Consider the following 24,326-nt stretch of genomic DNA (forward strand, 5'->3'; position numbering starts at 1 on the left):
AGAAGCGGGGGCGGGCCCCAAACCAGCTAGGGAGGCAATTTGCCGAACTTTTCACCGCCTCAGCGGGCGGTGGCCAAACCGGCATCCGTTCAGGGCAACCCCCGAGTCGCCCGGCGCGAGAAACGCGGTGGGGGAACGAGGGGTCCTGGCGGTGTGCAAAACGCGCCAAGTTTCCCGTCGTGGGCGGGTGGGTGTGTGACTGAGCTTGGAGGGACCCCAGATCCCCTCAGTCTATAGAGCAGCTGGGGAAGGGGCTATTCCGGGGCAGCGCCCTCCCGCGCTTCGCCCGCGGGGACCTGGCCAGGACGAGAGGATGTAGCGGCGGCGGGTGAGGAGATGCGGCGGCCGCGCCACCATGAGCGGGCGGGCGGGCGGGGACGCGCGTTTCTTTCCAGCCGACGGGTGGCCACCTCTGCCTGCCTTTACCGCCGCCTCGTTCCCGGGGGGGGGGGTCCGAGGGAACGACTGCGGGCCGCCGCTGGTTCTCTGGCGCTTCGAGCCCCAGCCCTGCCTGCCTGCCTGAGGGGAGCTTCAGGGAATATTTCGCTCTCCCTCCTTTTCACCCTTGAGGCGGAAATTAGTTGTGAAGTGCAAGGCGCGCTACGGAACTCTCCGCTGCGGTTTTTTTTATTTGGTCTGTCACGGACGGAGCCAGGCTTCGTGTGGAAAGGGGGGGGATGCGGAACCTCAGTTAAGTATTTTTATTGATTTGGGGGGGGGGTAGTTGCCCTTCCCCCTTTTCCCTTGGCTCCGCCCGTGGCGTCTGTGCAGGGGGAGCGTGTCTGACTGCTTCCCTCCTATGGGAGGTTTTTTCGGCTTTCGGTTTTCATCCTTTCCGCATCAAGTGCCGGGCCGAGAGTATTTTAGGGGGGTCGTTTCTCGAGCTGCCCTCAAATCTTAGGGCGGAGGGGGAGATGCCGCGGGGTTGTGTACCGGAAAAGTAACGACATCCCGACGTTCTTAAGTCTTAACCTGGGGCGATTTGGCGCTTCAGTCTCCAGTAAATAGGATTTCCGCCCTGGCCGGTAGCGTCAGATTTCTGCACTGTTTCGCTTCTCCTTAACAACCAAAAAAAAAAGTTCAGAAGCCGCCGGCTTTTAATGTCTAGGTCAGAGGGAACTTTGTATTAAGCGGTCGCAGTTTGGAGTTGCATCGCGCGCTAATCAAAGCGCAGTTGTGTTTCCCGGCCCACTTCGGCGTGTGCTCCGGTTGCTCTTGCGAAGCTGTGTCGTCACAATACACGCTGCCGCTTACAAAACATACAAACGTGGTGTTTTATATGCTTTTGACAGGCATGACTACAGGTTGCAGTTTTGTCGTGTTCGTCCCTCGGCGTTCTCTGGTGAGGGGGGAAAATGCCAGGCGTGCTGCCCAGTGACAGTAGCGGGCTTTCAAGAGGCACCCCCACGAAAAGAAGCAGACTTTCGCTGAAGTTCTTTCAGAAAAGGGAAACAAAAAGAGCTCTGGATTTTGCAGAATCGGCAGAAAATGAGCAAAAGACTTCAGAATATGAATGTTCTGAAATGTATGTAAGCATTTATTTTTCAGTAACTCATCACAATGTGCAGAGAACTTTTAAAGGCATTTTGGTGGATCTTCATTTCTATATTTGTGTTACAGTTTATGCTTAAAGTTCTGTATCTTACTGTATCAGTTATGCAAAATCTTACTGGCTGTGCTTAATTACTGTAACTACACATATTTGCATTGGCTTATGTATATCCCAGCCTTCAGTTGGCTTTTAATGTTTTCTAACAGAAGACTAATGGAGTAGGCTGTTAACATAATGGATTATGACTGAAATCAGTTTGATTACTGGTATTCTATCTTGGTGACAATTTGTTTTGTATATAGGTAGCATTACATACATTCTATGCTAATTGAGGGTAGAACAGGCATAATACAACCCAAGTTGATAAGTTTTCAAAACTCCATTGAGCCCAGTGGAAGAGATTTAGAAATGTACTAGACCTTGAACTTTTTTCTGTCAAAGGACTTAGCAGAGTTGGATAGAGAGTACCCTACATAGCCTGCTTTGGGTGGAATAACAAAAAGTGAACTGTTTGTTAAAACATTAAATTTGGTAGAAAGGTTTTAAAGGATACAGGCCTAAGAATACGTAATGGGAAGTAAGAACTACTGTATTCTGTGTGATTAACTTCTACACACAAGATTGTGCTGCACACCTTTATTCTTGATTGCAGGTTTCTTACACTTTAGCAGTTTGTTTCCATATGAGAAAATACTTTATTTAAAAAAAAATAGATTAAGGTGTCAAAATGGAAAACTAATTCAATAGGCTGCACTGGGAATAAACTTTAAATCCTGGTCTAATTATGGCCATACAGTATATTGTTGGCCTAATACTCCTGTGAAAATGGGAGCTTGTGTGGGATAATAATACTTTAGCCATTGAAGAATTCCTGGCCAGAAAGAAATCTGTTATGTTGTCAAGGAAAACACAAGAGTTATCAATACCATTTTTGTACTTATAATTATTGTACTTTAATTATCTTATTGTACAGTTAGAGACGGCTAATTCATTATTTTTGGAGTGTGATTTTTATGTGGTACCTCAATAGTGGTACTACATAGAGCTCACCCCGTCGTGGGGATTCAAACCACCAACCTACTGATCAGCAAGCCCAAGAGGCTCAGTAGTATAGACCACAGTGCCACCTGTGTCCCTTGCTCTGTCCCAGCTCCTGCCAATTTAGCAGTTTGAAAGCACACCAGTGCGAGTAGATAAATAGGTACCTCTGCGGCAGGAAGGTAAACGGCGTTTCCGTGCGCTCTGGTTTCCGTGTTCTGTTGTGCCAGAAGCGTTTTAGTCTTGCTGGCCACATGACACAGAAAGTTGTCTGTGGACAAACGCCGGCTCCCTCGGCCTGAAAGCGAGACAAGCGCCGCAACCCCATAGTTGCCTTTAACTGGACTTAACCGTCATGCGGTCCTTTACCTTTTACCTTACTACATAGAGCAGGGATTAAGAAACAGTATTTTAGCAAAAAGTCAATTTCTAAATTTAAAAGACATTTGCACATGTGTATTTTGGAATAAAATATATTTTTTTGTATGACAGTGACCAGGTAGTTCCTGCAACACAGCCACTTTCACCGTCGCCTATCTGTTGTGAGAAGAAAGGCAACATGCTACCTTTCGTGGGCTTGAACAATCTTGGTAACACATGTTATCTTAACAGTATACTTCAGGTAAGTTCATAACAGGTTAAAAATATAGTGTTGTCTAAAGTAATTTTGTGTGAATTAAGGGAATTAAAAGCTTACTTGGTATGTATTTACGTGTGCTGCATGAAGGAAGCAACAGAGGAAAGAGGCTGTAGAGAGCAAGATTTTTACCTTTTCTCTTATTGGAGACCCATTGCACAATATTAAAATTTATTTCATTCCATATATATTCCATCTTTCGTCATGGAACCCATGGCAGCATACTGGTGGTTCCCAGGAGGTCTCCCGTGCAGGCACTGACCAGGTTTCAGCACATACTCATAAGTTGGGCAATTTGCTTTTTGTTATAATCACCCTTTTCCATCTTACATCCTGATGGACATAAGTTGTGTAACAAATACATTGCACAAACATTGAAGATATGTGGCAGGCTCTAGGATATTGTTTTCTTAGTATGGTTTGCAAAATATTAAAATGAGATGTATTTGAAGAGGCTGTACTATGAGTATAATCCATCAAAAGTCAAGCCATTGTCTTTTAACTTAACATTTTCAGTGGAAGTGCTTTAAAAATACTTGCTTTACCTAGCTCAGAGGGAAAACAAGGAAAACTAAACATGAAAACAACTGTAAAACCATAGTACTGATAAAACCTGCAGTAGCTTGACCCACTATGCCTCCTTTGTCCAAACGTCTGCTAGATCAAAACAGTTTCACCTGCCTATTGATAACCAGGCCTTGTCAGGAGATTGGAGTTCCAAAATGGAACCAGAATGATTGATAACACTTGGATACACAAGCTATGTAGCATAGCTTTATTTCTGTTTGAGTTTTGTTTTTGTTTTTTTGTAACGGGTGTAACCTTAAAAAAATAAAAATAATATGAGAACTTTGAAGCCAGTCTATGGCATTTAGAAATAAAACTCAAACAACATGAATGAAACAGTGGGGCAGGGGGGAAGTTCTTAAGAACCAATGTACTGTAAAACACTTTTTAAAAATAACAGTATACAGTGGTACCTCTAGATACGAACAGGATCTGTTCCGAAGCCCCGTTTGCATCCTGAAGTAAATGTAAGACATGAGTGCGCGGGTCTCATTTTGCCACTTCCGCGCATGCGCGTGACGTCATTTTGAGCGTCTGCACGAGCGGCGAAACCCAGAAGTAATGTGCTCCGTTACTTCCGGGTTGCCGCAGAGCACAACCTGAAAATATTCATCCCAAACAGATTTCAGAATCATCAGACATAGTTATGACCACCTGTCTTTTACTATTAACACCTTATATGCGCAGCAATTTATTAAGGCCTGACATTCGTTCATCATAGAGACATATGTTTAAGATTTATCATGACAGTTTGGTCCTGTCTTATTTTGCAACAGATATATATTTAGACTTATTTATTCGCTTCTGTTTATCTACAATTACATCTGTTGATGCCAACTTCTAAATTTGTATCCCATCCCTCCAAGGAACTCAAAGTGGCACATGCATTGGGTCATCTTCCATTTATTACCTTGCTTTTTCTGCAAGATTGGGTAAAACTGCACAATCAAATTGTGGCTTAATAAGCTAGTTTATTAATGAGTGGCATAACCCTTCCATGCCCTTTTGTTCTACCCACTGAGCAAATGGCTAAGCAGTTCAATATTCTGTTTATAAAAATAGATTTCTGTTATACATGAGCCTGGAAACCTATGGTTAATGACTTGTGAGGATATTAAGCTATGGTTTGAAGTTAGCTTATTATCTTGGCTTAATTGCAAAGGTGCTATATATACCCATAAGCCAGGATATGATTTTTGTGAATCAGGCCATCTAGCGATTGGTCCAAGGTCAACCAGTGTCCTTCATGACTTAGCAGGGATTTGAAAGCAGGCCTCCCTGATCTCAGTGAAATACTCATTCTGCTACATCACACAAATATATAGCTAAATATGTGTTTCACAAATTCTGTTTTCCTTCATTGTACTGCATGTCTTGTTCCTATTTTAGGTGCTTTATTTTTGCCCTGGCTTTAAGACTGGAGTGAAACAACTATTTAATATAATTACAAACAAGAAGGAAAGCTTAAAAGGTGACACTGATAAGGTGAGAACATATTGTCTGTTATTGGGCATATTGTACATAACAAAAGTTAGTATATCATGGGTTCAATATAAACAAATCACTTTTGCTCCTTCCTTTGGAAGAAAGTTTATTATGAAAGATGTCACTTCTGTAGCAGGATAATTTAGACTCTGCATGATTTTAGAGGTGCTTGCCCCATTAGCACAAAGCAGTTTGCATTGAAACCACTTGCTATAAGGCTGGAAGGTGGGTGGGAACTCAGTTATAAGTGGTTTGGATGCAAACCACTTTTATGTAATGGAGCAAGCCCCTCTGAAAGAGCACTAAACCTCCATCAGCTTATTGATGCTAACAGGCAGCCCTGCTTGCAAAGGCGTTTTAGGGAACTCACTTTAGGATCCTGATTGTTCCATAGTAGCTGTCTATACCTGGTGTCTTATGTGATGTCAAATGTGGGGCAGGTGAACATGGTTTGCAGGAAATGACCTTGTGGGTCAAAGTAGGACATCTGCATGCTGGTCGTTCCTCACCCTTGTTTTAGAACTAGTCAAATGTATCCCAGGATAGACAGATGATGCCTTATATGGTATCTTTTTATATAGTATGGCATAGAATTAGGACTGAAGCACAATGAAGATTCGTTTGTTAGTGTAGTTCTATAGTCACTTTCAGACAGTAAAAGGGTCATTTAATTGACTTCAGTCTTTGGCATTAAGTAAATAACAACCTACTACCAGTACAATGATGATAACATTTATACATTTGAAATTTTGTATCACAGAATCATAACAGCTTGAGCTGGTGCGCAAAATGAAATTAAACACATCAATATTATGAAAAAGGATTATAAAATTATGTAACTAGCTAAAAAGAAGGCAACAAAATTAACTTCCAAATGCAAACACGTATTTTCTCTGTCTTTACAGGGGGGAAGTAAAGAAGATTCTCTTGCAAGCTATGAATTGGTCTGCAGTTTACACTCCTTGATTGTTTCAGTTGAACAGCTTCAGGCCAGCTTTCTCTTAAATTCCGATAAATACACAGATGAACTTGCAACTCAGCCAAGAAGACTACTAAATACGCTTAGGTACAAAAGATGTGTTTCTAACTATTTCTGAAGCAAATTATATGGAATATTGTAATTTGCTGCAGGAAGACAGCCTTTTAAGTTTATTGAATTATTCCTATTCACAAATATGTTCTCCAGCATCTTCTTACAGTAGATGTGTTCATTTCTAGTCACTTGATAATGTGAGGTAGCTTAGCAACAATGCAGATTAGAGTTTGAACCTGTTCTGTGATCTCTCAAATCAGTCAAATTTAAATGACTGATAGGCAAAAATAATAAATCATCTGTAATATACTAGTTTTTACAAAAATATATCTCCATAATTCTAAATACATAATAGCCTGCAAAACTGAGCAACTTCATGAAGCTGTACATCTACTTCATTTTAATTTTGGATCCCCCAAACATAGCGTAGTAACTTGAATTGTTCTTAAAATGTGTTCCCAAGAAGGGCACCTGCCAAATTTGGCTATGCTCATGAATCCCTGTCTAAACTGTGTCATTAAGCTATTTTTTGACAGTGTATATTAGGTAATGTGTTGCATTTTTTTTTTAAGGGAACTGAACCCCATGTATGAGGGATACTTGCAACATGATGCCCAAGAAGTATTGCAGTGTATATTGGGACATATCCAAGAAACATGTCAGCTGTTGAAGGAACAACTGAAACCCAGATCACTAGAAGAGCCCACAGCTGAACTAAAGAAAACTACTAATCAGGATATTGGCAGTACTGGTATTGTTGAGGAAGATGTTAGTTTGATCTCTGACCAATCTATTGAGGACGGTGAAGATAAAACTAACGGAAATGCAAAAAGAAAAAATGATACAGAGGATGGCAATGAAAAGAAAAAATCCAAAGTTTCCAAAGAGAAAATTGGAATAGAAGAGAATCAGAGACGGACCAGGTCAAAGAGAAAAGCCCTGGAGGAAAAACTAGAAAATCAATCTGAAGCAACCGTTAAGCATTGCATTGAAAATGAAAATACAAAACCAACCCATAAAAAATCCAGACTTCGATTAAATTGGTTAAAATCTTCAAGCAAGCAACCTAGCATTCTGTCCAAATTTTGTAGTTTGGGAAAGCTGACAACAAACTTGGGGTTCAAAGAGCCTGTTAAAGAAATAGAAAACTCTGGATTCACAGACAGTTTCCGCAAGTGTGAAAATGGCAGCCAAGGAACGGAAGACTACTGTGATCCATCATCTATTGAAAGCACTGTCGAAAAAGAAATTGAAAAACGATGCCAGAGAGGTTAGCCTTATGAGTAACTTGTGTGTGTGCCCAGTTTGCTGAGATCACCTGGCCACATTTTTGTGTTTTCATAGTGGTAGAAGAGATGGAACAAGTCACATGAATTGCCTCCTTGGCTTGGCTCTTTCTTCTTTTTCTTTTTTTACCACAGTCAAGCTATGAGGGCTGTACATGTTTTGTGGCTTATTAAGACTACATTTGTATATTATATACTAGGAAATAAGCATCATTTAACTCAATGGGCTTCTGAGTAAACATTTTAGGATAGCGCTGTAAACCTAGGAGCAAGACTACTAACCCAACCATGTTTCATGGCTGGGTTTTGTGTCTCACTTTCTCCTGTCATTAACTATGCATGGTGGGACATAGGGTGGAAAGAGATTGAGATATACGTTTAGTTCCAGCAGTGTAGCTTTCTTGTAGGGCAAAGCAAAGATGGCTGATACTTGCCCTAAGCAAGCAGAACAGTGGCATATTGCAGGGTTGGGTTAACTAGATCTGAGTTGGCAAATATAACAAGCCAAAATGTAATACAGCGAAGGTCAGTGTTTTAACATTTCTAATACTTCTGGATTTAACTTAATGAAAATTAAATCAATAGTTTTAGTATTCTTAAAAACAAAAACTGAAAATACTGGGATTTCTTTGTAGGGGTAGATTGGTAAAGTTCTTTTTTAGATGTAAGAAGCTGCCTAGAATGGTTAAGCCTGTATGCTAAAGGATCTTTTATCTTGCCCTATGGAAAACCACTTTCTGCATAATGAATGATTCTTCTTCTCATACTCCTTTTTGAGTAAACATGCTTAGGGGTGTGCTGGTTGCATCTGAAAGATAGGGCTGCAATGACATTAGCGGGTTCAATATCAAGAATATACCCCCAGTGTAGTGCCTAATAAGTGAAGTTCCTAATAAGAACTACATTGCTCATATGGAGTGGGATCTAAAGAGATCCAAAGAGCTGTGGATGGAACTTCCTGCCTTGGCATACAGTTTTTGAACTATACTTTGGAGCATTTCCTCTTGCTGTTTCAGCTGCTCAAATATATGGGATTTGGAGGAGTAGTGTCAGATGCAGTATGAGGAGCTGCAGTAAAATGATGAAATTCAGAGAACTCTGATAATATCTGTTCAGGAAAAGAGTTTAACCTAATCTGGTATGTGCTTTCCCTTAGGTTCAGAGTTAGCTGTCTTCGATTTAGTGGAGAGACTCTTCCAGGGTCAGTTGGTGTTACGAACACGATGTTTAGAGTGTGAGAGTTTCACTGAGAGAAGAGAAGACTTTCAAGATATTAGTGTGCCAGTGCAAAAAGAAGAGCTCTCAAAAACGGAAGAGAATTCTGAAAGTAAGTATAAACCACAGTAAATTTTAAGTATGCTTGTGATCCACATGCCTGTGTTTGGGAGGATTATGCATACTTTCCCTGCCAACTGTAGTTAAATTCTGGGTGTACATTTCTATATATAGTTTTATTATTTCTTTTTAAGTTGTATCCTGACAACTTGTCACCTGATGGGTGCTGACAGGCATTACCTTTTAAAGTACATATGCAACCATTTTCTTGGAAACAGTTTTTCCCCAGCTTACACTTGATGCCAAGGGTGGGGCAGGTGGGCATGGTTTGGGGAAAACAGTACTGTGAGTGAAGTTAGGATCCCTGCTGGGCCTAATCAGGCCCATGGGCTGGAGTTCCCTTCTGTACTGTAGATCAGCTAGTGAACCCTCTGCTTGATGAAGGAAATTCAGAGCTACAGCTTTCCCCCAGGAGAGATTGCTATTCAGCTCCCAAGAGCAAGGGCCCCTTCCCAGTAATTTTGTTCCACTGTCAAACTTAAATGTACAGTAACTCTTGTAACTTAAGGTCACTACTTTAGGAAACAAGTCTTTGCCCTCTTCTGTATGACAGCCCTACAAGTATCTGGTTGGTTTGTTACATTTTTCTTAGAATGTTTTCAATCTGCTGATTTGGTTGCATTTCTGTGCTTTTTTTTTCATGGCATTAATAAAATGTAAGCTACCTTGGAAGATGCAGATGCATTGGAAGGGTACCGCATAAGTTTTCTAAATAAATATGTCTTTTCTCCAGGTGAAACATACCTAGTTTCTCTAACTTTTTCTCATAGGCCTTGTTTTCCATATTTCATTATCCTCCATTGAACCAATTCTAATTTGTTTATATGCCCTTTAAAAGCACAACACCCAAAACTGGACATAGTACCTCGGGTGTACAGAATAAGGTGACACTGTTATTTAGAAACTAAGATTCTTTGAATACAGCCCCAAAATTGCATTAGCCTTTTTGCAGTTGCACCACACTGATCAAACCACCTGAGAGAAGAAATAGGTGTGTGCCAGAGGGGTGGTTGTGGTGTGAATGTGCTCAGTATGGTATTTCAGTTGGTGATTATTGTTATCCTATAAAACAGGCATAGGCAAACTCGGCCCTCCAGATGTTTTGAGACTACAGTTCCCATCATCCCTGACCACTGGTCCTGTTAGCTAGGGATGGTGGTAGTTGTAGTCCCAAAACATCTGGAGGGCTGAGTTTGCCTATGCCTGCTATAAAATGTCCCCATTCTGGTTGCTTAGAAATGTGTGGTCATACCAGTCTGTAACGTGCTGAAATGAAGCATGGCAATCTACGCAAGACAGATACTTCCTATAATACAGGTCTTAGTTATATGGAAGGGTGCATGGCTCTAAGATTCTGCAGGTTTCTAGGATGGTGTTAAACCCCTTCCCCACCTTAAAGAAACTGCCTTCTGTTTGGTTGTGCTGAAGTATGGAGATTAGGAATTGGCTTTGGAGAGTCATGAGATCACAGCAGAGCATAAGCTTTGGAACCCTGATGTGTAATTCGGTGTGTAATTCTCTAGGATTTTGGCACTTTTAAAAACATTTGCTCACATGTCCTGCACTCATATTATTGTGGTCAACAACCTGATTTGTATTTAACTGTTTACAGTATTGGGCAAACTAAATATAAGCAACTTTCTTTTGTAGTTTCTCCAGATCCCAAAACAGAAGTGAAGACTCTGAAGTGGGCAATTTCCCAGTTTGCTTCAGTGGAGAGGATTGTGGGAGAAGATAAATATTTCTGTGAAAACTGTCGTCATTACACAGAAGCTGAACGCAGTCTTCTATTTGATAAAATGCCTGAAGTTATAACCATCCACTTGAAGTGCTTCGCAGCTAGAGGATTAGAGTGAGTATAGTGAATAAACCACACTGAACAACCTGACTACTGGAAGTAAAACTTTGCACAAATATAAAATAATAAAATGGAACCCACATCAAGTGAATTTAACTTCTGGAAAGAAGAGCATGAACTATATTGTTAGGTATCCCAAAATATACTGTTGATATTGTGCTTCCCATGGAATTTGCACAGTAGCTCCGTTCCTCTAAGCATGAAGGGAGAGAGAGCAGTGGGACATATCATGCAGCTTCTTACATCCTTACAACAAAGATATACACTCTTGGGGATCTTGTGTGATCAGTGTTTCTGAATGCAGGGAGGGCAGATACATATAAGTGCACAAAGACTTCCAGAAATGGTGTGCCTAAAATTATTTGTTCTTGCTAATACTTTTGAAATAAAAAAAAAAAAAAATTTAGTCAGACCATATGGGGTGTTAAAAGTTTCCAGCTCATTCCAAATTGTATGCATGCAAATATCCCTCCTATGGCAAGATCTGCCAGCACAAGCAGCTCAGGATGCAGTGGATCTCCCAATCCTAGTTTAGCCAAAGATATGATGGTGTAAGTTGCTTAACCCGCCTGAGCTGAAGCTGGTGTTAGTCCTCAAAACGGGGGTGTAGTGGGGCAGGACTAGGGAAGGCTGGATTCTAAGCTCATTCAGCTCAATCACATGACCTGGCAACCTATTGTAGAACACTTATTTTTAAAAGGCTTGTTTTCCCTCAACCAGGTTTGGCAGTAGCAGCCCTGCTGCTTAATGGAGTTTGCATCTGGTGTAATTTTACAGTGGCTTAATTTACATCAGCGTGCTTCCAGAGGATTGCTCCCTTAGTGCGCATGTACCTTTAAGCAAAATCCTCCTTCTAAAATAAAAGTCACGTGCTTCATTGTCATTACAGTGGTGCCTCGCAAGACGAAATTAATCCGTTCTGCGAGAGTCTTCGTCTAGCGGTTTTTTCGTCTTGCGAAGCAACCCTATTAGCGGCTTAACGGATTAGCGCTATTAGCGGTTTAGCGGCTATTAAAGGCTTAAAGTCTTAGGGGATTAGCTGATTAAAGGCTATTAAAGGCTTAGCAGATTAGATAAAGGGGGGGGAAAGCGAAAAAAAAATCTCTAGACTCGCAAGACATTTTCGTCTTGCGAAGCAAGCCCATAGGGAAATTCGTCCTGCGAAGCAACTCAAAAACGGAAAACCCTTTCGTCTAGCGGGTTTTCCGTCTTGCGAGGCATTCGTCTTGCGGGGCACCACTGTACTTAGGTCACAGTCAAGTACTTTCTTGTAACTCACGCTTTGTTGGGAAAGCAGCCAATATTAAATTCTACTCACCTGGTGATGAATATTTTCTTCAACAGGTAGACCGTGCTAAAGCAGACCTAAATACTACAAAGTGGACAGTTGTCTAGAGAAATAAAAATAAATTAGGCAATAGTACAATAATAGTATTTTATGTGAGTGTGCCTAAACTAGCAAACACCCCATTAGCCAGGAGAGACTGCTGGGTAACTTCCTTGATTGCTTCTAGGCACGGTGAGAATCAGTTGTCTTGGCTTATTTGCCATAATTTTTTCACCAGTTGCAAACTCTCAAAAGACTTAAATGATTAAGATCTATCCACTAATAAATGTGTGTTAGAATATGTATCCTATTCTTCCCACTGTTTCTTGTATTTCATGGAAGGTCTTAACAAATATTTTAAAACAGGTATCTCTTCCACTGTAGTCCCACATTATATATATTTAAGGTCATGTTCATAATGCATAAAATATATTGCCAAATAAACCCTGTTCTTAATTTTCCACTTTTATATGGCTTTTCTTGCTATTTAAACACCAATCAGCATATAATTATAGACTATCTTTTTAAAGCTTTCAAACATTAGATACCTCAGGCAAAAACCAGTGAATTGTAATAAAAACAAGGCAACTAACAGTTCCTGCTGTTATTTTACTGGAAGCTTAAGTGTAAATTAAAGGCATATCTGAAATTGAATTATCTATTGAGTGGATTCACTCAACTGTCCCCAATATGAATTTCACTGTTGCGAAATATGAAATTATTTTACAATTTGTAAGTGCAAAGACATAGGGGGAAATTAGCTAGTGTCTTGTTGTAGTGCTTATTCAGAAATACCTATGCAAATTGCTTACCTATTGGGCTGTCTTTTGAAATAACTAATTGTCAAAAAAATTAATTTACCTTTGTAATAGTTAAAAAAATGAAAGAAATTGCTGTTCAGTCACTTGATTTGTTACAGCAAGAAATTAAGTACAGTATCTTAATATGTTGGAGATCTAAAAGCTAAGCACTAGAGTACCTCATCTTGGCTCAACGTTTGCAATATTACTTGGTGATAATGCAAATTTAAGAGAATTCAAGTTTAAGAGTGACTGAAATCCTAGAGCAACAGGAAAGCAAACTAGCTGAATTTTAAAATTTAAAAGTTTTATTTTTTAAAGGAGCTGTGCAAAGTGACAACATAATCTATTTATTACATTTCTCCCCAAGGTTTGATTGTTACGGTGGGCTGTCCAAGATAAATACTCCTTTACAAACGCCTCTCAAGCTGTCTTTGGATGACTGGAGCATAAACCCAGGCAACGAAATATATGGACTGTTTGCTGTAGTGATGCACAGTGGTATTACAATCAGCAGTGGGCACTACACAGCCTCTGTTAAAATTACAAATTTGGATAGCTTGGAATTGGACAAGGACAACTTAACAAGTGATCCATTTTGTAAAATTCACCCAGAGCCACTGAATGAACAAGAAGCAAGAGCTGTCACTGAGGACTATGACGACGGTGAGGTCTCCTTTAGAGTCAGTGGAAGTGCTCAGCCTAACAAAGGACTGAACAAAAAGAATATAGAAGCTGTGGGGCTTCTTGGAGGACAAAAAAGCAAGCTGAACTGTGATTTGCCAAGCAACAAAGCAACCCATTCTGAGATGATGGCTAACATAGTCACTGAAACTAAAAATGCAGAGCATAGCCATGCTAAAGGAGTTGCAGAGTTTGAACGCTGTGAGCAAACTGATCCTGCTATTGGACTAGAAAATAAAGCAATGCATATAATGCAGAGCTTGAAAGAGTATGAGGGGAAATGGCTACTTTTTGATGATTCCGAAGTGAAAGTTACAGAGGAAAAAGACTTTCTCAACCTTCTGTCCCCCATTTCCTCATCTACATCTACTCCTTACCTGCTGTTTTATAAGAAAATTGTAGAGTGAGGTTGTATTTTAACTATGTAAATAAGTTTAGCATCTGATCAGCACTGAAGAGCACCTATGAAGCTACAGAATGATTCACCAGACTAAGATTCTGTAAAAATGAGATGATTTTTTTTTAAGTGGGTAATTATCTTTATAGATTATATACAGATCATAGCAATACAAACCTGTATATATAGTCTGTTGAATAAAATGCTTTAAGAGCACAGTAGCATTTAAAGGTGGTTCTAATTTCGTCACACTACTCATATTCGCTCTCTTTAAAAATAAAGTTATTTGTACTCATATTCTAGAGTGTATAGTTGATATAAATAAATCTAATTGCTTTTGCAAACAAAAAATAATTGTTCTTTATTTCTAAAGCCATAGGACCTGAAAAAGTACCGTATTTTTCGCTCTATAACATGCACCCGACCATAACACACATAGTTTTTAGAGGAGGAAAACAAGAAAAAAAATATTCTAAACGAAACAGTGGATGTATGATTTTTGTGGTTCATGCTGTGGCCACAGACATGTGATCTGATAGTGAGTTTGGAGTAGCCCAATGCAAAAATCCTGAGGATCCATGTGGATCCATGCTTTGTAACCATGCTTTTGCACCACTGCGGCCCCAGGCAACAGTGGGTGCGTGCTTTTTTTGGTGCAAGATGTAGCCATGGACATGTTATGTGATCTGATGGTGAATTTGGGGTGACCCAGTGCAAAAATCCTGAGGATCCATGTGGATCTGTGCTTTGTAACCACGTTTTAAGTGGGGAGGGAAGGAAAAGCACTCAGGGGACAAGGAGAAGGATGCTGCTAATAATGCAGAAGAGGGGTTTAAGGGGAGAAGAAGCATGCATGGGGTGGGTGGAGAAGGATGCTGCTAATAATGAAGAAGAGGGGTATAAGGGGAGAAGGTTCCTCTCCTCTCCCGCTTTGCTCCTTTAAAGCAAGCAGGCTCTGCTTTTCTCCCTCATCCCCGGCTTAGCGAGCTGAAAAACTTTGCTGCTATTTAGCGAGCTGAGTGGGGAGGAGAGAGGGACAGAGAGCCTGCTTGCTTTAAAGGAACCAACCGGACAGGAGCCGCTTATGAGTAAGCGGCTCTTCTCCTCTCCTGCTTTGCTCCTTTAAAGCAAGCAGGCTTTCTGTCCCTCTCTCCACTCCACTCAGTGGCTCTTCCCCGCCTTGCAGTTTCAAAGCGAGCCACAGAGGAGGGAAGGAAGGGGAACCATGGATCCTCTGCTCACGACTGCAGCAGATCCCCCCCGCCCCCGTAGGCATTCCCTCCATAACACGCACAGACATTTCCCCTTTCTAGGAGGAAAAAAGTGAGTGTTATGGTGCAAAAAATACGGTAATTGCTTCTTTTGTGCCCTTACCCTTCTCCATTGTTCCTCATATAGTCAAAATATGTAGTGGGATGCTCATCTCAGTTTCAAGGTAGGAATGCATACATGACTTGGTGTTCCAGTTTTATTTCTGAGTTCAGATTAAGCTACTTTAGTATAAATATTTAAACTACTGAAATTTTTCTTTAAAAGATAAGCATAGCTAGGTACCAATACAGAGGGTTCCAGTTTCTAAGGACCGCTTCACATTTTAGGCATGCAGTACTTTTGAAGGCAACAAATGCATGGGCTCCATAAGGGAGGTTTGATTGGTTGGTACTTTCTATTGAATGTACATGTGATGCTAAAACTAGGTTTGGTTTTGGGTAATCTGTGAACTGAATTTGCAATGTACTCCACTTACCTTAACACTATTCTAACAGTAGTGGCTTTACAGATTTCACCCCTTTCAAATATGATTTGTAATTGAACACAAGGTGGACTAAAGGTATTTTTGGCTAAAGGCCGTTACCACATTTTCCAGTATGCTGGTATAGTTTTCGAAGAGAATCATAAAATTTTGCACTCGGCATATCTACTGAGAAGTTAGTCACTGCTTTAGAGGTTTTTCTCAGTATTAAGTGGTTTACAAATGTTTGTCAATCAACTGAATTGAATTGGGGCTTACTCTCAAATAAGGGGTTAGGATTGCAGCCTTGATGCTGAACTAGCAGTTTGCAAAAAACAAGCATCACTGAAGCGGTAGTAGTATTATGTAATGAATACATCATGTGAACACCCAGTCTACTTTAAACAAGTCCTTCCTTCCTGTGCAGCATCCTTTGCTGAAGCCAGCTTAGCTTTGCAACAGGAATGAAAGAGACGAGCTACTTATCACCTCGTGTCTGCTTGAAAGCCAAAAGTCCCTGCTTCACTTTCAGTGACCCAAAACAGTATTTGAACCTGGAAATTAGCGCTTTAGAAACAGGTTGGCTTTTGTGGACCCCCATATCCCCAAGGTCATCCCAGCATTTTGAGGCACAAGCCCAATATAACTCTAGCCACGTGGCACAAAAGTTTAAAAATGAAAGCATCCTTTAAAAGCATTTTGTACTTACCTTTCTCTAGGATCTTTTTTCACACAAAGATGAATTTTAAAAGCTGGCACACCAAGAAATAAAGTGTAAACATTCAAATATTTAATGGTACCATTAAAAGAAACACTGCATTAAAAATGGTTTAAATGCATTTGCAAATGCTCCTAATATAAAATAAATATATGAACTAAAACAAAAACAAATTTAACATTAAAGAATGCTATAAATAATGGTTGATGCATTTGGAGTACCTCTGAATATTAAAAAATGTCTTAAAAAACAGTTGTGTTTACAGTCTCACCAGTAGTTTGTATACTGTTGCCATGGGGTTAAAAAAGGTTTGAAGTCTATATAATAATTCAGAAGGGAAATTTGGCCACTTAACACTTCCATGTAAATTGGTAAAATGTGTGCATGGTGTCCTGAACAAAGTCCAAAGTTTTATTTCCAAATAAAACTTATAAAAAATTCCCGGTGTTGATGACACTGCACTCGTTTGTTCAATACCTTAAAATTCTTAAGTGTATTTTAAGGTGCTCAGATGTCCATTTTGCGAAGGCTCATTCTGCTGAAGGAGTCTCTGGGGAGGAAAAAACAGTGAGATAAGCTACTTCCCAAGCTGAACGCCAGAGTCTGGTGGTGAGTAATATTCTGCTACACAAAGTGTTTGCATATGCAGCTATAAAATTAACTAGTCGCCTATCTCAGGGCTCTGGTCTGTGAGAAACAGGGCTTAGGGCCACAGATATAGGGGTGTTAGTAAAGTAATTGTAAGGATTTTATATCACTACAGATAGGAATTTTCAATTTGCCTTCCCATGTACTTTTCCTATCCAGGAGACCTTTTAAAGAAACATTAACAAGCGATGTTAACATATATAAGAATTACCTGTGGCAAGCAGCAGGAAGAACCGTTTTGTATAACTGGGGAATTTTTCTATTGATCAGAGGCTGAAGTGCTTCCTTGAGACGGTGGTAATTTCTTTCAAGCTCTCGCTGATACTCTTTTTGGTCTGGACCAATCAGGCTCTTGTTCTTGCGCAGTGCATCTTCACACCTAGAAAACAAAAAAATTCAGACGATAGGAAAGTGACCATAGTCTACCCTCTTGGAGCCAGCCAGCAGCATTGTATCTGTCTCCTTTGCGTACACTCCTTGGGTCACAACACTAATTGCACTTATTTGGAAACATCCGAAACTTCCAACACAGCGTGACCGCAATGCCAAAATTGGCTTTCACACAATAAAACATCAGTCTTTCTGCTTCTTGGAGTAGATGTCTCCGACAAGTCATCCTAGAAATCTGATTTCTCTAAAGCTGTCTAACAGCATTTAAAAAGAAATGAAACTACTGCTTCTGTACCAATGCAGCTGGCTATACATGATTCTCCAACATGTATATAAAAGGTAAATACAAAGCACTGTGAGGTTTTCTGTGTTTCCTTGTTTAACAGCAGGAAAATCTCACCGTACATGTACAAAATGCCCCTTGTTTAGAAAAGAAAAAAGGGGACTGCTCCTGAAAGGATGCAGAAGTGCGTCAGCATTCATGGATCAAGGCCAAGATGTGCTGGAAGAACATCAGTGCCACCTAATAATGCCAAATCTGTTGCACGCCTTAGTAGTGCATTTTTGAGGAATGTAGGATAAAGTTTCAAGGAATTTTCTAAATTATGCAGAAATGAATTAAGAAGCAATATATAGTATCTTGGAAGTTGAACGCCTTGCAACTCGGAACGTTTTGGCTCCTGAACGCCGCAAACCCGGAAGTGAGCGTTCCAGTTTGTGAACATTCTTTTGGAACCTGAATGTCCGACGTGGCTTCCGATTGGCTGCAGGAGCTTCCTGCAGCCAATCGAAAGCCATGCCTTGGTTTCCAAATGTTTTGGAAGTCGAATGGACTTCTGGAACGGATTCTGTTCGACTTCTGATGTACAACTGTACATTGGGGCTGCATGGTGAGAAGGGACTAAAGTAAGTAATCAGACCCACCAGAAGACAATTGATCAACATATCTATCATGATCTTTTTTAGGACAATTAAAATGGGAAAAAAGAGATGTTAATTGAAACACAATACCTTTTTGTGAAGTCTTTGAAACAAAGCCGTAGTTTATTATGGTGACGGAAGAGCTTAGGATCGTTGGGTATCTCTGATAAGAAAACCTGTGCAACCTCTAGTGGTCCCTTTAAAGAATAATAATAATAATAATAATAATAATAATTTTTATTTATACCCCGTCCTCCCCAGCCAAGGCCAGGCTCAGAGCGGCTTACAAGCAATAATAAAAACAAGTTGAATGATTACAACTTAAAAACAAAATTAAAATACAACATTAAAATATTGAAACATTAAAATATTAAAATGTAGCCTCATCGCAGGAGGAGAAGGAAAGGAAAAAAGAAAGAGGGAGGGAATCAAATTGGCTCCAAGCCAAAGGCCAGGCGGAACAACTCTGTCTTACAGGCCCTCCGGAAAGAAATCAGATCCTGCAGGGCCCTGGTCTCATGAGGCAGAGCGTTTCACCAGGCCGGAGCCAGAGTTGAAAAGGCCCTGGCTCTGGTTGAAGCCAATCTAACTTCTTAGCCAATCTAAGAGGAGGCAGGTAGTGAAATACTTCTGCAGGGCTGGCTACTGGAATCATTTCACATACATGGAAGACTCCACAGAATTTCTTTAGGCTGTCTCCCCACTACGACCACACTCCACAACCTCCCTTCTCTTCCTATCTACGTTGACATTTATGCAACTGTCAAGGAGAAGGCAGAGTTGCACAAGGATTGCTTTCAAATGTTGCCTATAACAGCTCTAAGGATGCAAACAAACAGATCTCAAATTAGGACCCACCACACTCTCATGAAATATTTGTGGCTCCCTCCACACAATGCAGTTGAACTTAGCAAAGATTCAAATACTGATTCGGTCTGACACCTACCCCTACTTGTTGGTGGGCACTGACCTCTAGTTTTTAGGTATCACATATGCATGTTTACCTAGGAATAAGTCCCATTGAACTCAATAGGGTTTTCTTCGGAGCAAACATGTATTATGTACTACTATTCAGTGAAATGTCTGCCTTAAAAAAAAAAGTGAATCGTTTTTTAGAGATGTTCTATCCTGGGAAGGGGAGATTATTACATCACATGTTCCATTCAATCAAAAGTGTCCACCTCTTGCTTCTGCTGTTAACTCACAGAACCACTTTGCTTCTACACACTCAAATTACTTGCATTTGCACATACTCTGTTAGCCATTACTTCAATAATACTGTCCTCTTAGTTCTTCAATACAAAACAAGTTATATATATATATACACACTATTATTACTGTTTATATGCAATATATAGTCAGAACCCATTTTTGACAACGTTTTTTAAAATAAGCAAGTCTTGATGGTTGTACTCATGGACCTTTGTGATCAATACACTGACAGGGCCTACAAGTTCTGTATCCTTACCTGATTTACCGTTGTGCCTACTGAACCTTGAAGCACCATCTGGAGCATTTTGGGATCTGCTGGATCTTGATGTGTTGCAAAAGCCAACTCTTGGGTTTTCTTTTGCATATCCTCAATGGCGACTTCAATTGGTGTCAAAATGATCTAAGGAAACGAACACAGGAAAATTTAAGAAGAACATCAGGGGCTTCTCTTTTCACTGTGATTACAAGAAAATTTAATTTAGACTCATAAATAAGGAAAGGGAGAATCATAGAATTGTAGAGTTGGAAGGGACACTGAGGATCATCTAGTCCAACCTCCTGCAATGCAGAAATATGCAACTGTTCCATATCATGCAGGGATCAAACCTGCAACCTTTGTGTTATCAGCACCATAATGTAACCAACTGTGCTATACAGGTGTGTTGATTTTTCTTTTTCCCAGTTGCTAGATGCAAAGTACTACTGAAAAAATTAGAGCAGTTTTCCGGCAATAGTAATCATCAGTATCAAAACCTGACACCTGAAATAAAAGCTCCTCCTCTCAGGCTTTTGCAGTAAAAGCAGCTTTGTAAATGCATCTAAAACACATGCCAGTCAATAATCAGCAAGCTGAAACTTTACTGAGCGCATTATTTTTTATGTTAATCATTCCCCCTCTATTTCTGGCATTTCTCCCTCTTAAATTTACAGTTACCATCACTGTTGAGGGCTCACCTCCTCCTTGTGAATAACATTAATCCGGGTTTTAATGTAAGGGAATGCATGTGATGTCGTGAGGATGGTCTTCCTCTTGAACTGTTCATGCAGCTCACCATGAGCTCTGCCATCCAACGTGAAGGGTGTACAGTACATGAATCGCCGCAAGTTGTAGTTTTTGTCAAAATAGGTTATCCGGTCCTTCATTTCGTATGTGTCAAAGTAAGGCTCCACATAAGTTATCTGTATATAGGCCTGGGGCAGAAAAACAGACTAGTAGGAATACACTGCAGAATAGTCACCAGCCAATTAGCAACCGCGCATGGCCCTCATTCACTCATGACGCTGCTCCTGCTGCAGAATTTTTATGTTTGTGAGTGAGCAGCGAGGGGCATTAACCAAGAGACAGAACGAGGCCACACCAGTGGAAAGCACAAGCTTGCTGCCATTTTGTCCTCCGCACTCTGAACTTATATCTCAGAGCCAGTTGCAAAGATACAAAAGTAGGTGAAAGCAGACAACTCTTGCCCCAGTCTCCCTGGTGAAAATATAGTATGAAGTGATACAATACATCAATTATATTCTATACCAGAATTGTCTAAAAACTGCTACCTGATACCTGTATCTAGATTGAGAGAGGCGTGTGGATAAGGTCAGGGAGATCCTGAGATAAATGGCCCTGGTGCAGCATCATTTTAGCCACTCAATTTATTTTCTGGAACCATAGTATGTAGCCATGCACAAGCCAGGAACAAGGGCACTTCTCACACCAGATACAGGAATGTCCAACTTGATACTTATTTTTAGCTTCTTACCTTGTTGGCATCTAATTTACATTTGTCGACAGGGTTAGAGTCCTTAATTACTTCGACAACATCTTCACCAAACCTTTCTCCGTAAAAACCCTGAAAATTATCAACAATTTATTATAATTTACAATCTGGAGCAAAGTTTTAAAGGAAGGGTTTCACACAATGTTAGCAGAATCACATGAAAAATAGTTAGGACTGTGCCTGTGGTGTGGACTATGCCTGCATAACTTTGGGGAACAATTATTTTTTTGTGGGGGGAGGAAAAATAATAACGTGGGGAGGGGAGTCTGCCTAAAAGTATTTTGTCAATGTGGAAACATCCCATCATTTTATCATACGCTGGACAGTATGTGCAGCAAAACAAGTTTAAAAGACCACGCATTACACACCAAAGCAGACACTAAGCCAAGATATGAGTGAGCTTTGTTCCCCGACTGCAGCTGTTTTGTTCTTTCATTCATGAGTGTAACGATTTAGTCTTAATTAACTGCAGTTAATAAACTATATATATAACTCTCAGTTCAAGCTGGGAAACTATAGTCAATGACTCCTAAACATGCCAGGGTCCTAAGCCCATGTTAAACGAAGGCTTTCTATTCTGGCTTGTTTAGAAGCTCGAAAACATCAGTTCCCAGTTGTAAGGGGAAACTATAGCTAACTGAAACTTCCTGACTAGCAAAAAGTGAAGCAGCTGTCTGTGGGTGCATGAGGCTCATTCACATCTCAGCTTATTAAGCCAAGGTATGGTTGTCTGAATGCAACCCCATGGCTCAGAACTGGGCTAATCTTGGTACAAGATAAACCTGAGCCTACATTTACCTTGTGAAGGTTTAAAAAGTAAAGTAAATAGGGCTTCTACCTTTGATTGCTCTTTGTGAATGATTGGAAATTACTTGACCTGAAGGGTCCTTTTCACCCATGCACTGAGCCACAATCCTATTCATGGCTGTCTTGCATATGTGAATGCTACAGCTTATGTGGACAGGACCACAGGTCAGGTGAACACAGGTTGTTGTTTTTTGTGTTTGTTTTTTTGCAGAGGGAGGGAATAAAGTAATCCCTGAACTTGACTCTTTTTATAATTACAAATACAATTATTTATTACTTATACCCCACCCATCCAACTGGGTTGCCCCAGCCACTTTGGCCAGCCCTCCAACACATTAAGACATCAAACATAAAAAGCTTCCTGATACAGGGCTGCCTTCATAAAGTTGTGTAATTATTTACTTATTTGATATCTGACGGGAAGGCATTCCACAGGGAAAGGGCCACTACCAAGAAGGCCCTCTGCCTGGTTCCCTGTAACCTCAATTCTCACGATGAGGGAACCGCCAGAAGACCCTCGGAGCTGGACTTCAGGGTCTGGGCTGAACAATGGGGGTGGAGATGCTCCTTCAGGAATACAGGGCTGAGAGCTTTAAAGGTCAGCACCAACACTTTGAATTGCATTTGGAAACATACTGGGAGCTCCCTGAAAGCCCATGTAACGACAGGATTGTATTTTAGACTTGCTGAGACCATCTCACCTCTAACCGATGAGAAATTTCAGCCAATTTTGTTATGGCCGGTTCCTTGTAAACGAACTCTTGTTCATCGAGGTCTCCAAATTTAGTCCCATAAAAACCAACACGGAAGTATGTACCAAACATCCGCTTACCATCCTAGGTGCAGAAAGACGAATAGCATTTCAATACAAAAGCCCCTTCACATCTTTCCATTGCTTTTAACACTCCCTTTGAACACAATGCCATGCAGGAACAAACAAACCAACAAGTAGGACTAAAGAGAACTGTAAACCAGTTACAGCAAAAAAAAAAAAAAGGAGGGGCACACTAAAATTTAAACCATACACTTACGAGATTTATGGGAAAGCTAGCCTCAATCATGCAATGGGATAAAAATCAGTAGCTCGGCATAAGAACGGGACCACTTAACTAGCCTAACAGGTTTAGAAAGCAATGCTGGCAATAGTCAAGAAAGCAACCTTACAGAAAGGAACACTGTCGTGGCTATTTGCTTTCTTGACACTGGTGGAGCAGCACAGATTTACCACTGGTTAGGTTGGTCTCACTCTGAGTTTGGACCAAGCCAAATTTCCAACACCTTGCGGGTCTGGATCACTCAAGAATCATTAGGGATTCTTGCTGGACTTCAGTTTACTTGCATGCTTCCGTTCTCTGGGACTGTGGCCTAAAATATGGCATGGACTATGTCATCATCAGAGCAGAATGCTGAAATAATAAATGTGGGGAATAATTGGTGCTATCTAATTTGTTCTTTGCAGCTCATCATTTACGAAAATGGGAATAAAATGGGTTTAAGGGGCGGAGATGGTGCCTTGGTTGGAATAACTTTCCCCCGCATTTGGTGTGTGGGCTGTGAGAGACTGCACAGTGGTATAGCATTATATTGTCACCACATCATGCCCTCTTGTGGTTTCTTCTATATGTGACGGCATCAGTGTGATTAGTGCTATGGAAACTAGACTGCCGTATGTTGTATTCTGTTCTCTAATAGAGATGAAAGCAGGATCAGGCGGCAACCACTAAACTTTCCTGTAGCCACAGTCCATGAGAACATATTGCGCATGCTGCCGTAAAATGTTAGTGCCCCTGGGATCTCTTGTTTTTCCAGTGGTACAATTTGCAGAACAAACACTGGAAAGGAGACCTGGTATCGCATCTCCATGCAATTGTATGGATCACTCTGACAATTCACAAATTTTCGAATGCCAATCCATCCTTTCTGCTAGGAAAGCCTCCCAGGTTCCTCTCCCACTTTTGTTTTGGGAGTCTTTGAGATGCAGAGTCGTGTGTCAACTCTCCACCTATTCACCCCCCCTCTATAGTAGGGGAAGTGACTTCGCAGCAATTCAAAACAGACAAGTTGTTTTGAGCACATAATTTCTGGGGTGAACCATAGTGCTAAACTGCATTCTTCTGGCATATACAGATG

At 40.6% G+C, this 24,326-nt stretch overlaps 2 protein-coding genes and 1 long non-coding RNA gene across 14 annotated transcripts in view; 2 read left to right on the top strand and 1 right to left on the bottom strand.

The window, feature by feature from the left end:
* The first annotated feature begins 169 nt into the window (after window positions 1-169).
* Window positions 170-14,353, top strand: USP1 (ubiquitin specific peptidase 1). The gene is made up of 9 exons (XM_081011762.1): window positions 170-328; window positions 1,293-1,525; window positions 3,083-3,212; window positions 5,184-5,279; window positions 6,185-6,345; window positions 6,885-7,582; window positions 8,755-8,925; window positions 10,584-10,785; window positions 13,289-14,353. The coding sequence occupies exons 2-9, from the start codon at window positions 1,356-1,358 to the stop codon at window positions 14,007-14,009; spliced, it is 2,349 nt and encodes a 782-aa protein (XP_080867888.1). The 5' UTR covers window positions 170-328; window positions 1,293-1,355; the 3' UTR covers window positions 14,010-14,353.
* On the top strand, window positions 10,792-12,579 carry LOC308480411. The gene is made up of 2 exons (XR_013988087.1): window positions 10,792-11,682; window positions 12,041-12,579. It is a non-coding gene; the product is annotated as an uncharacterized lncRNA (long non-coding RNA).
* A 2,146-nt stretch (window positions 14,354-16,499) lies between the features above and the next one.
* Window positions 16,500-24,326, bottom strand: part of DOCK7 (dedicator of cytokinesis 7) — a 108,746-nt gene continuing 100,919 nt past the window's right edge. For 7 of the 12 annotated variants that reach the window (XM_081011725.1, XM_081011712.1, XM_081011713.1 and 4 more), the window contains 7 exons: window positions 22,898-23,032; window positions 21,372-21,461; window positions 20,575-20,811; window positions 19,877-20,020; window positions 18,499-18,605; window positions 17,309-17,476; window positions 16,500-16,999 (listed from right to left, as the gene is read on the bottom strand). In XM_081011725.1, coding sequence (XP_080867851.1) covers window positions 16,957-16,999; window positions 17,309-17,476; window positions 18,499-18,605; window positions 19,877-20,020; window positions 20,575-20,811; window positions 21,372-21,461; window positions 22,898-23,032 — 924 coding nt within the window. In that variant the 3' untranslated portion in view covers window positions 16,500-16,956. The remainder of the gene's footprint in view (window positions 17,000-17,308; window positions 17,477-18,498; window positions 18,606-19,876; window positions 20,021-20,574; window positions 20,812-21,371; window positions 21,462-22,897; window positions 23,033-24,326) is intronic. The other 5 variants (XM_081011721.1, XM_081011718.1, XM_081011724.1 and 2 more) reach the window with 1 other exon arrangement.

This window comes from Podarcis pityusensis, assembly GCF_964106645.2.
Source record: "Podarcis pityusensis genome assembly, chromosome: 6".
Classification (NCBI taxonomy): domain Eukaryota; kingdom Metazoa; phylum Chordata; class Lepidosauria; order Squamata; family Lacertidae; genus Podarcis; species Podarcis pityusensis.